A 13,864-nucleotide genomic window follows, 5' to 3' on the forward strand; every position below is an offset into this window, starting at 1 on the left:
GTTGTGCTTGAGAAGAAGACCCATCAAATCAAGCAAAATTGCAGTCATGGTGTCATGCAAATGGCACCTGTGCTGGTGGCACGTAAAAGTCCCCATTACACTCTCAGAGTGATTGGTTTTAGGAAGGGCATCCAGCCATAGAAGACCATGCCAAATCAGCATGTCAGCCCAATCAAACCGTCCAACCCATGCCAGCATGGACAATGGATGCTAAATGATGATAGTGAAAATGGTGACGACGATGATAATATATATATATATCATCATCATCATCATCGTCGTTTAACGTCCGTTCTCCATGCTAGCATGGGTTGGACGGTTCGACCGGGGTTCTGGGAAGCCAGAAGGCTGCACCAGGCTCCAGTCTAATTTGGCAATGTTTCTACAGCTGGATGCCCTTCCTAACGCCAACCACTCCGTGAGTGTAGTGGGTGCTTTTTACGTGCCACCTGCACAGGTGCCAGGCGGGGCTGGCAACGGCCACGGTCAGATTGGTGTATTTTATGTGCCACCGGCACGGAAGCCAGTCGAGGCGGTGCTGGCATCGGCCACGAGTCGGATAGTGCTTTTTACGTACCACCAGACCAGGGATCCTGGCTGTTCAATTCGATTTCGATTTCGCTTGCCCCAACATGTCTTCACAAGCAAAGGGGGTTGGCAAGGGTGCCTGTCGTACGGTCGCATTGGAGTATTTTACGTGCCACGGCCACGAGTCGGATAGTGCTTTACGTACCACCAGACCAGGGATACTGGCTGGTTCAATTCGATTTCGATTTCGCTTGCCCCAACATGTCTTCACAAGCAAAGGGGGTTATATATATATGTGTGTGTGTGTATAAAATTAATATAAACAGCAGTTTGCAATGTTTCACCAAAAAGGACAATTGTCACTAAATGTGACAGGGGTGTTACGAAACACCTACATTGCTAGAAATAAGAGCTAAACCCCTCTAATGCTATGGTGAATGGTAGCGAAATATGAGCTACAACAAAGAGAGAAGAACAGAGATTGGTTACGGCTCAAAGAGCCACGGAGAGATCAATGCTTAGAATCTTGTTGAGAGAGAACATCAGTAGCGAGGTCATCAGAGAGAAGTCCAGTGTGAGGGATATATGCACGCAGCAAGTTTAGATGGGCTGGACACATCGCCCGGCTCACTGATAATCAGTGGACCTGCGCAGTAATCGAGTGGTACCCGCTCGAGTGGAAACGACCACTCTGAAGGCCTCCACGATGGTGGAGTTACGATTTCAGGAGGGCGATTGGGATCACGTGGATGAGAAAGGCGTGATCCAGAGAGGAATGGACAGTGTACTGTGACCAGCGGTGTCAAATGGACGCCCGATGGACTGGTCAGTCAAGGTGATCAAGGTGATATATATATATATATAAAACCCATGCCAGCATGGAAGGTGGACATTAAATGATGATGATGATGATGATATATATGTATATAATTATAATGTGTATGAATGAAGACAGTTGCATCAAGAGGTGCCAATCTGTAATTGTAGAGGGAACATGTTGAAGGGGTAGGCCCAGGAAGGCAGGGGACAAAGTGGTGAAAAAGGATCTACAGACATTGGGACTCATAGAGGGGATGACAAGACTAAGACTTCTGGTGGTTTGGAAAGACAGGTCAAGCTAGGTAAAAGCATGATTACCCCTGCATACAGCCTCACCAACTGAGCATCCCTAATCTTGTGGGTTCGTAGGTGCTGGTGCCATGTTAAAATCACCCATGCCCAGTACAGAGTGTACTGGGTGCTGTGTAAAAGCACACAATACATTCTGAAAAGTGGTTTGTGCTAGGAAGGGCATCCAACAGTAGAAACCATACCAAAATAGACATGGAGCCTGACCAGCCCTTCAGCTACTCAGCTCCTTGGGCCTTCTCAATGCTGTGTACTCACAGCCAGCCATATACAAATTGTTGCATTCATTTTATAAGAAACAGTGAATAAGACATTCACTGGTATTGTAAAATGAGTGGAGTCAAAACTGTTGTAATAGATATTTGCAGATGCAAGGAGAGGACAATAGATCAGTGGGTGCAATCTATATTATGTATAGTTAATTTCTGTCTGTGTATGTGTGTAGTAGTAGTAGCTGTAATAGGCATGCTATTCACTATTCCTGAGTAAGTCTCTAGAGCAGAGGTAACTTATGTATGTAATTAAAGATGCCTCATTTGGATTATATATTTAGAGGTATATAATTATTTTGTTTAATTAGAATTTTATCATTTGGACTTTATATTTCGATATATGTAATCAATTTGGATAATCAAATATTTATTATTTGGGCTAGTAATAAGAAATATATAATTGGGATATTCTATTTAGAAATATGTAGATAAGATGTTTAATTACATATTAGTAATTAAGACTAACACTATAGAAATGAACTAAACTATTACCAAAGTGGAAAAGAATTAATCATCTGCTTTTTATCTTCTTAATTGCTGATGCGTATATTCTCTCTTGTAAGATGGTAAATATTTTAAGAAAGTGATTAGAGTTTTGCTGAGAGTATATCCATCTTAATCCTTATGTGCTCAGGAATAGGCAAAGAATAAAATGATTTATAGCTCTAACTTTCAATCTCTACTTCTAACCAAACAATACTGATATCATCATGTTGTAGAAATCTCCAAGACTCACGTTGTTAAATATTTAAAATTGAAGGTTCTAATAGCTGATAAGGTATTTTATAGCTGGAAATGGCAAAGCTGATTAAACTGCATCTGCAACTTTTAATTAACCATCTACAATTAATATCATTAACCTAATCAAAAAATCTCATTCATTTGACCAATCTAATTTATAAAGCTGACCTTGACTCATTGAGTTGGCATTTTGACTGACCAATCAGGTTTTTATATAACTGATCTTATTTACTCATTAACTTGACATAACTCCTTAACCTGAGTGATTATTCTTGATCTGTCATTAACCTGTGTAATCAGTCTTTTTAATCTTGTTAATCTAACTAATCATTTTAATCTATTTCAACTGATAAATTTTCTCTTTCTGCACCTCAGGTGATTTTGTTGCAACTGACTCAAATCCTTGATAAAATTCCTTAGCTAATTATATTTTCTGAGTAGATGTTTTGGTCATCCAGTTGTCCAGCTTTCCTCAATGTCCTGCCACCAAATGTCCCCAACCATTATACATATTTTCTCTTATCACGTCTACATTTCGGAAATAATGTTTTGGTCAGTTGAATGTCTCGCTTCAGTGATTGTAAGCCACTCTATTCTAATGAAGGACAGTGTTTAATGTATGGACATATGAGATGTGGTCATACCCTCACTTTAGCCCCAACCCTGCTCCCCACAAAAAGCAATCCAACAGTAGTGGTCAAACACTGAAAGGGATGCAGGGACTTACTTAAACTAGCCCTCTGCTCTCTCTCTCTCATAAACATACACACACACACACTCTCTCACATACACATATACGCATCCATACACGCACACACACACACACACACACACACACACACACTGTAAATACAGTGTCATTGAGTCTGTTGTTATACATTGTTGTTGCTGCTGGTATTATTGTCATCTCTGTTCTTGTTGTTGTAATCTTAGATTCTACTGTAGTAGTAGTTGTCGTTGTTGTTGCTAAACTGCTTTTGTTATGCTGTTGCTTTTGTTGTTGTTGCCATTACTGGTTTCGTTGCTATTGTTGTTGTTATTACTATTGCTGGTGGTGTTGGTGTTCTTCCATTCCATTTCCTCTATTTATGTCCTCTCATTACCTTGGGTAATTTAACAGATTGCTTGATGAGAATGCGTCTGCATATATGTCATCTGTGTATGTACGTATATATATATATATATATACACATGTGTGTGTGTGGGGGGGTTGCATGTGCACGATTACTTGTGCTTAGAGGTGTATATATTTATGCATTTACATATGTATGAATGTATATATGGGTAGGTATATGTGTATGTACATGAATATATATGTGTGTGTGTGATAATGTAAATATGTAGGTATGTATGCAGACATTATGTATGTACATGCTTTTGTAAGTATGTATGTACATATGTATATATTGAATATGTATGTATATACCTATATATATATATATATATATATATATATATATATAGAGCCATCCCTCCATATATATATATATATATATATATATATATATAGAGCCATCCCTCCATATATATATATATATATATATATATATACAGTTATGCATTTGTAGCCATATACATATATGCATACACACATACATTGATATATGCTTCCTACATATACACACAGACATTGCTCCATGCATACAGGCATACCTATGTACAGACAGACAGGCATACATGTCTATGTATATATGCAGATACATTCATATGTGTATATACACTTGCACATATGTCTGTACATATTTATAGACATTCACATCGACTCAAAATTTCATTGGTAGAATATTCCCATCAAAACTTCTGCCAAATGCAGACATAACAGGCATGATATAATTGGTCAAGACTGAAAGACAAAATCATATACTGTTATAGAGGTCAGCTTCCCTGCAAGTTTTAGCATTTATATTCAGATCGATGGGGAAGGGAATATTTCTGGACAATGCAGGTGAAGCTGTGTGGTAAATGTTTGCTTCCCAACCATGTAGCTCTGAATTCAGTCCTGCTGCGTGTTACCTTGGGCAAGTGTCTTCTGCTACAGTCCTAGCTTGATCAAAATCTTGTAGGTGGATTTGGAAGATGGAAACCGAAAGAACCATGTTGTATCACCTTCCCCATCATTTAACGTCCATATTCCATACCAGCATGTGTTGGATGAATTGGCAGGATTTGATGTGTCCAAGGACTACATCAAGCACCAAATGTCTGCTTTGGTATGTTTTATGGCTGGATGCCCTTCCCCAAAATAGAATGTGTGTGTGTATGTGTATGTGTGTATATATATGTGTGTGTGTCTATTGACATTGTGTGATAGTTATAAACAAGTATCTCTGTCATACAAGCAGTGTCATTTATTTCTGACATTCCTCAAGAACATGTCTGGTCATGGGAAAATATTACCTTTCTTGGAAACAGGGAAAATGTATAGACCACAGAATCTGATAAATCAGCCTGAAAAACCTTTTGGCTGGGTTATGTAATAGCCAATTTACATAAAAAGCTTTGAATTGCCGAAGTTTTCAAAAAACAAAATATCAAATTATCTTAAAGATAGGTGAACTAGTTTGCATCCCCCAAATACACTCTGTTGGTCATAGAGTGAAAATTTGTAAAATATTCCAGGGATTCTCCATCTCAGGTTTCTAGACTTAAGTCATGCACACAACCACATATACAGATGGAATGTACATGCAGCCACATACATACTTAAACAGTTACGAAGCACTCACATTAGTGCTCTTAAGTGGTGCACAACCACCAACCAATTCAAATATGCATAAGCCTCAAGAACTCTTTTAACTCAAAACAAAGAACTGTGCCACTTTATAAATGACTAGCTTAAATTCTGCCAAGGAAAAACAAAAACAACTTTAATGAAATTAGTAAACCCCCTAAAACACACACACACACACACACATACACACACACACACACACACACACACACACTTGTGTACTTGTATATGTGTGTATTATAATCCAGCTGTTGTTGTTCTCAATTATATTGTGTGAACATTTCTCTAGCATTTTCCGTTTCCACTACAACTGTTACAATTCATAGTCTGCTTGCTCTGTATTGTTAAAAAGTTAGCTTTGCAACTACATGGGTTCAGGTTCAATTCCACCTTGGGTAAGTCTATTTTACCATGCCCTTGAGTCAACTCAAGCCAGTTAGCAGAAATTGCATAAAACCCCACCACCTGGCTCATGAATGACTTTAGTAGAGTTCACTCCCTTGCAAGCATTCAGGCCAGGTTCCTTCACCAGTTTTACAGGCCCTGAAAAAGGATCATGGACACTGCCCTTTCTCCTCTGTATAAATAAGATACTTCTAGAAATCCCCTCTAAATAATTGCACAGTTCAATTCTGTAAATAGTGGGAGCACTATGGAACCAAGCTTCCCAGCTGAGCCTAATTTCTTCCACGAAAGATGTTGGCTACAATAGACTGTTGTTCTATCCAAAGAAGATTTATATTATATCTGCTAATACTTTAGAAATCTGTATTGAACTACTGCTCTCTGTAGGAGATAAATTAGATTTGCTCTTCATTTTTAACAACAGTCTTTGCGAAAAAAAATGGCAGCTTATTTGAGGTGTGTTATATTATTTGGAAATATAATTCATATTTAGTTGTCTAACACTAGGTTAGCTCTGACCTAGCTGACCTAGGATCAGATTAATTTTAACTATGATCTTTCTCTCTTTTATTGAAATAAAATATATTTAGAGTTACATTTTTTAATGTTGTTGTTTAGCTCCAGATCAGCTCTGATTTAGTAGCCCAGTGATTAAAGTCGATCCATCCGTGACTATCTAGTCTTTTATTCTGATATAGTGTATTTGGAACGATGTTGTATAATGTGTAACTTTTTGTTGTTGTTTAGCTTTTTAAGATCAGCCCTGATTCAGCAGACCTATGATTAACAGTATTCTTGCCATGGTCATTCCATCTTTTATTGAGGTATAGTGTATCTAGGACTATATTATACAGTGCTTTCTTCTTTCTTTAAGATAATTAGATATCATTTCAGGAAGATTTGATTTTTATCTCTATCAGACTGAGTAATCACAGAAGCATTTTATCACGAAGAAGCTTTCTTGTTAATTGCTTGATGTAACTTGGAGGAAACAGGTTTCATCCAACTGAAGTTGCTTGATGAAATTATTGGTGAAAAGATGTAATCAAATTGATAAAACGGATGAGATTGGGTCTGTCTGTTAAGTTTGTTCGATGATTAGCATTTCTATAATTTAATTAGGGGGGAGGAACTTTGTCCATGATCTTTGCTGACTCTCTAAAGGAAGAGCTTGTTTTCATGATTTCTGCTAACTTTCTGGAAGAAGGGTCTGTATCCATGATCTTTGCAATAATGAGACTCTCTTCAAGATTTTTGCTAGTCCTCTGAAAGGAGGGGTTGTGAGAAAGGAGTTGTGACCATGACCTTTGCTGACCCTTTGTAGGCTGTGTTTATGACTTTTGCTGACCTTCTGGAGAAGGGTCTGTATTCGTGACATTTGCTGACCAACTAAAGGAATTGGCTATATTCACAACCATTACTGATCATCTGTAGGAAAGGACTGTGTTCATTTGCTAACCTTCTGACTTCTCAGATCAGTATGGTTTATATTTAGCTTAAACATCTGTCAAGTGACATTTGTAGAAAATAGATCGTTGGTGGTGATAGAAGGGATTACGGAGAGTTGGTGTTCTTGGAAGGAAAAGTTAAAGTGTAATGATTAATGCAGTTCTTGAGAAAAGGTTTCAATATGTATCACAAAAGAATGAAAGATGGGTGCTGCATGTTGTGTTATGTTGAAGTGCAAAATAACTGTACATGTTGGGTGGTTTGGCCAGGGAAGAACCGTTCAAAAGGGCAGTGGATATTGTAGTTGTTTGACTGAGCATTCATCGTTACTTTGAGTTTTACTTGTGTGTTGTCCAAGACTAAAGAGGATTGGTTTCTTGATATATACGCACTGTCTTTGTATCTTTGTGTTGTTGTAAGATACTGCACTGTCATAATCCCAACATAGGATGTTTTGAGATCTCTGTCCATGAAGGTGGTGTAGTTTGGTGTAATGTCTTAAGATGCATGTAGATGATATCTGTATGTGGACAGTGAAGTAGGGATGATGTATGGAATCACTTACATAAGAATGAGTCGTGTTAGAGTTGACAACAAGGAGGTCAGTGACATTGTTTGGCAAAATTGCAGGTAAAATTGTCTTAAATTTTGTTTGATGAAGTTAGTATATATCTTTCGGAAATTAGTATATGTCTTTTGGATTTGACTGTTCATATATTGTTGTCTGATCAAATGTTGACGGGATTGATTAATAAATTTGAATTGTTGTAAAGCTGCTTGGATGTATCTGTCTGGTGAAACTGTTTTATAAAGTTGGTTCATGAAATTTCTTGATGAAATATGTTTGATGAAGCTGTTCATTGAAAATGTTTGCTGAAATATGAAATTGTCATAAGGGAGTTATTGGTAATACTGTTTGTTTGATGAAATTGGCATCACTGATTATATTTCAGATGTTTATGAATGATATTTCAAATGTTTCTGTTTGATGTGACTGACATGATTAATGGTTTTACAGTGCTACTACTGCATGTGCACTCATGTGTAAGTCAGTGTATGACAAATGTTAGTGTGTATGATTCATTCCATATCATTTTCACAATGTGTTGCATAATTATCAATGAATGTCAGTATGTATGTTTAGTGTAAAATGCATTTGTATCAGTTGTATATATGTGTTTCTGTGTGTTGGGTATACAGTTGTAAGTATGTATTTTGATGCATGTGAGTATGTGTATGTGTGAACATGCATTGTTTGTAAGCTCACTCTCACACACGCATAACACACATATACACACACCTTATGCGTGTGTGTATGTATACACACATGTATATGTATTATATATGTATGTATTCCAGTGCAGTGCCTATCCAAAAATCTGCAGGTCACATGAAGGATTGAAGTATCACTTGAACATTTATAATAGCTGAATTGAAAATGGAGTTAACACTGAAATGAGATGTTGCTGCAGTATATGTGATCAGCTCTTCAAACACCTTTCAAGACTCAAAAGTCATTTAAGACCTCACTCAAGAAAAGAGCAATTAAAAGTATAAGAAGAGGTCAAGCTCTGCAAGGAGCAGACATCCACCATATATGAAACATACATACATGTATAACATGTGTGTGTGAGAGAGAGAGAGAGAGAGTGTGTGGGAGCAAGAGAGAGAGAGAGAGAGAGAGAGAGACTGTGTGTATGTTGTCTATAAATTTGGGGGTCACTACTTGATGATTATGCTGACCCCCATCAATATTGCATGATCATCCCTCAACACCGACTTCTGGTTTCTCTCTTCTCTAGGTATGTGTTGTATTTTTCCACGCAGACTTTCCAAAGGTAGTGTTTTAACCATTGTTCCTTTCTCTTTCATTTGCTTCCTCAGCCAGATGCCTCAGTCTTGGAGAATGCTTTTTTTTTAACTACCATGTCTGTATACCTAACCCTAGGCTGAAATCCTAACCTTTCTAGCTACCCTATCACTAATCCTGATCCCTTTTAGTGACCTTTCCCTGCTACCATTTCCTTGCTGTAATGTACCTAATTCTAACCCAAAACTATTATTCACATGTTTCTGTGTTCCTTTGTACTGCTGACTTTCATGAATTCTTGGTGAGGATATTTAAAAAAAAATCTTTTCTATATTTAGATAATTTTCTGTTCATTTTCTTTAGACTAGCCCTGAGCCAAAAGATGTGATCTGTGAATATCTACCATGTACAATATTAATATACGTATCCAGTATACATGCACATACCCACAGACATATACATACTCGCACAGAAATACATTTACTCACACACGTACAGATAGTAATACAGTTACAAATACACCCATGCATGTATACATGCAAGTATACATAATATGTATGATGTTCTAGACACATGTTTCTATGCTTGTATGGGTGGTATAGGTTTTGTTAGAGCTCTCAGTTTATAATTCAATAACTTTCCTGGAAGGAACAAAATTTACTGATGAAAATTATATAGACTAATGAATCAAAGAAAGAGTTTACTGTATAAATGCTAGTATGTAAAAATTTTCTTCAAATCTGAAAAACTAGAAGAGTATACATAAAAAAAAAATGACCATACAGTCTTTTTATCCTGAAGTAAAACCAGCTGTTGTTGGACATCTTATATTTAAAACATTTAAATACAAAGAAACAGAAAAAAGAGGTGTAAGAAAGGAAAGAAAAGGAAAACGAAATGGGTGGTGGGTAAAGCAGTGAAAGATAGAAGGGCATGAGGCAATGGGCCACATATTCCAGAACAAGTGGGATGCTCAGCTCTCAGCTGTGCCCCATGGTAATGACCATGATGGCATTGCCATGGACAATGGCCGGCAACACTTGCTGCAGCAGTCACTTCACCTCACAAAGTTCATTTCTCTGATGGGCTGCTGTTATCCCTATTTTGTGGAAGAAATCGTTAGTACAGGCTCCTAGAACAACTCAGTGAAAGCTATTTTGTTAAACAAGTAAATTTGACCAACTAACATTACCTGGGTTCGCTACGTGTCCATAGTTTAGAAAAATATAAACAATATTTACCAAACTTTAATTTATGGAATATATATATATTTTTATCAAATTATTTCCTGAGAAATATGTTTCTTAAGCCTTTCTTTCTGTAGAATATTGACTTCACACAATAGAACAAGTTGGAAAGTGGTTTACTAATTAAAACTGAATAACCCCAATATACTGAACTAACCTCATCATAAGGATGGTACATAGCTTTTGGGAATTGTCTAATTAGTTAAAATTCAAGCTTTCAAAATCTGAACACATACTCATTTCTTATCACTAGATCATTTTAATACTTTAAAGGAGGGCCTCTCCATAATCATTTAAGATGCAGCCAAACCGCTCTCAAATCACATTCTACCATCTTAAAACAGTTAAAGGGCACATGTAACCAGAATGACATGGTTCTGAATACTTTATTATTTAGATAAAGAGAGGTTGGTCATGGCTGGAATGCCTTTGATCATAGATCTAATCTATTAGAACTCAGCTGCATTCAAACAACAACATTGTTGATTGGCCCATTGCACCCATCTCTCCTGGGGCTGCAAAAACAAAATCAGCCATAGTAGATACTGATGGTACTTAAATACAACAAGGTACTGTCTGTGACCTCTACTCCTATGGAATGTCAGTGCATATGAAAATGTAGAACGCAAGTATTTCTTCAAAGACATGGTATATCCCCCTGTGATTTTTGTGATACTCCCACATACGTGTAACTTTAGACAGAACATAGTAAGTTTTATACATATTTATCAAATTACTTCACATGCTCACACATATGTTTTTGTGTGTGTATATATGTCTGTGGATGCATGTATGTGTTTATATATATATATATATATACACACACATACATACATATATATAACACATGCACACTGAAACACACACACACATACACACATATGTATGTATGTGTGTATATATATATATATATATATATATGGATGTATATATATATATATATATATGGATGTATATATATATATATATATATATATATATATATATATATATATATATATATATATATATATATATATATGGATGTATATATATATATATATATATATATATATATATGGATGTAGATAAAATAGAAGCTTTGGAAACTGGTTTTTCTCTGCATTGGTTACATAGAAATGATGATGATGATAATAATGATAATAATAATAATAATAATAATAATAATAATAATAATAACAACAATCAGTGTAGAGTGCATGTTATGTGACCCACATACAAGCATGTTTTATAAATCATCCTAAAATCAACTTTCTACGATCCTAATTCAGGTGAAATATTGTTGAGCAAAACTCTTACATCTACTGCATGACCTCATAGAGGTTTTGTAAGTTTGTATCTCCTTTGAGAGAATTCTTAAAGGGAATGTTTCTTGAAAAACAATGCATAGTACAGCATGGTGCAACAGAGCTGTCAGAATGCATTAAGGTGCACAATAGGAAATGTTAGTTACGCTGCATTATGTTGCACAGTTAACATGCATGGCTATCACTTGGAATCAAGTATGATCATTCACGAAATTGACATCTGTGCATGATTCCTATAATGTAAGGTTTACGCTTGTTCAAATAGAAACTACAGGAGTTGTTGGCAGTAGTTGTTGCAGGTCCATTGACTGTGACCTTGTAAGGATCTTTATAAGACCAGGGTTAGCTTCATGGTGATATTGCAGTTACAGTAGTAGGACATGCAAACATAACATTATGAAGAAAGACAAGCAATTTCTATATTTTTATATTTATCTTCAAAGCAGAAATGGATCTAACAAAGGAAGAAGAAGAAGAGGAAAAAAAAAAGAAGCATGTAACACAAAGGGAGTGGGAGTGGTGGGAGGTGTAGTGTATGCACTATTTTCAAGAGATTTGATATTTGATTCTCTTGGGTTAAAAATACAATATTTTATGAAAGAATCATAATTCCGTTTCATTTGGAAAACATTATAAACAGTGTGGAGCAAATGGAAGCTGACACTTAGCTATATTCATGACCTGGTATCAGTTCTTCATGGTAGCAGTTTCACTTCACTGATGCTTTTTGCCAGTCTATGTTACATCACCAAAGATTGGCATCTATTCCCAGTGTTAGCTGATTCACTTCAGTGACATCATCATCATCATTGTCATTATTAGCATTATTGTTGCAGAACTATTTGAATGTCAGATAAAATGCCTCTTTATGTTCTGAGTTCAAATATTCCTCAAATTACCTTTACATTTTATCCTTTGATAAGATAAAGTACCAGTCATGTACTGGGGTTGATGTTATCAACTAATCCTCCCCTTCCAAAACTGTTGGCTCTTGTGCCTAAATCAGAAATTGTTACTATTATTACTACTACTATTATTATTATTGAGAGAGTAGCACGTACAATCAAAGTGATGCTGGGGTACAGATATATGAAGCCCAATATACCAATCATGACCACCCATCTGATAAGGGTATACCAAGTGCATGCATCACAATCATATGTGACATGGTGACTTCCTATGGAGAGAACAGCACATGACCTTGCAGATGGGGCTCAATTAGAATTTTTTTGGGGGTCAAGTGGCTCATCTTGCTCAAAAGATCCCTGAATAAGGTTTGTTTAAGGATGATGAACAAAACAACTATGTTTCCAGGGGTGAATTATTCAAATCCTAAAGAATTCCTCTTAACACATAGTTATGATGCTTCCCCCACTGCTCCTGTTCATAATTAGTGATGCACACATCCTTAGCCACTAAAGGTCAAGTAACTGACAAGCAAATCTGTGGTATTGAGCAAAATATTTGCTGTAGTTCATCTTTTACAGCAAGACAAAACATATACATGCTAACACTTCCAATCAGCCAAGATCAGAAGCCATGAGAGCCAGCGACAGGCATTGCATCAGGGCAATTATTATTATTATTATTATTATTATTATTATTATTATTATATTATTATTATTATTATTATTATTATTATATTATTATTATTATTATTATTATTATTATTATTATTATTATTATCATTATCATTATTATTAAGGTGATGAGCTAGCAGAATCGTTAGTATGCTGGATGAATTGCTTAGCTGTATTTCACCCATCACTATGTTATGAGTTCAAATTCCACTGGGGTTGACTTTGTCTTTCATCCTTTCGGGGTCGATTAAATAAGTACCAGTTACGCACTGGGGTCGATGTAATTGACTTAATCCCTTTCCTCAAATTTGAAGTCTTGTGCTTCTAGTAGAAAGAATTATTATTATTATTGCCTTCGCACAGCTTCTAATGCTGGTTGGTGATGTATACTACAGTGTCAGTTGTTCACTACCAGTGAACTAAGGTAACACCTCTTAGTTTTTGAGCACCTTCCGGAGTATTTGAGCAGTTCCAAGCAGTGCTGTTTTCTGCAAGTGCTCCACCCTTACTGCAGCCCCTATTTGTTCCATGTACTTCTTGAGATTTTTGCTCAGTTCCCAGGGCTTCAACAATTATTGGTACTACTGCTACCTTTTTCATCGACCACAACTGCTTATCTTCCCAAGCTAACCTGTCATCAGGTCAGCTTTATTATTATTATTATTA

General features: G+C 36.3%; 1 protein-coding gene across 5 annotated transcripts in view; it reads left to right on the plus strand.

The window, feature by feature from the left end:
• The window catches only part of LOC115232652 (SAM and SH3 domain-containing protein 1), a 382,483-nt gene that overhangs the window by 253,106 nt on the left and 115,513 nt on the right, over window positions 1–13,864 (plus strand). For 4 of the 5 annotated variants that reach the window (XM_029802657.2, XM_029802662.2, XM_029802658.2 and 1 more), the window contains one exon: window positions 9,057–9,092. The exons of the other annotated variant lie outside the window; for it this stretch is intronic. In XM_029802657.2, the coding sequence (XP_029658517.1) occupies window positions 9,057–9,092 (36 nt within the window). The remainder of the gene's footprint in view (window positions 1–9,056; window positions 9,093–13,864) is intronic. 5 annotated transcript variants of the gene reach the window in all.

Source organism: Octopus sinensis, linkage group LG2 (genome assembly GCF_006345805.1).
Source record: "Octopus sinensis linkage group LG2, ASM634580v1, whole genome shotgun sequence".
NCBI classification, from domain to species: Eukaryota; Metazoa; Mollusca; class Cephalopoda; order Octopoda; family Octopodidae; genus Octopus; species Octopus sinensis.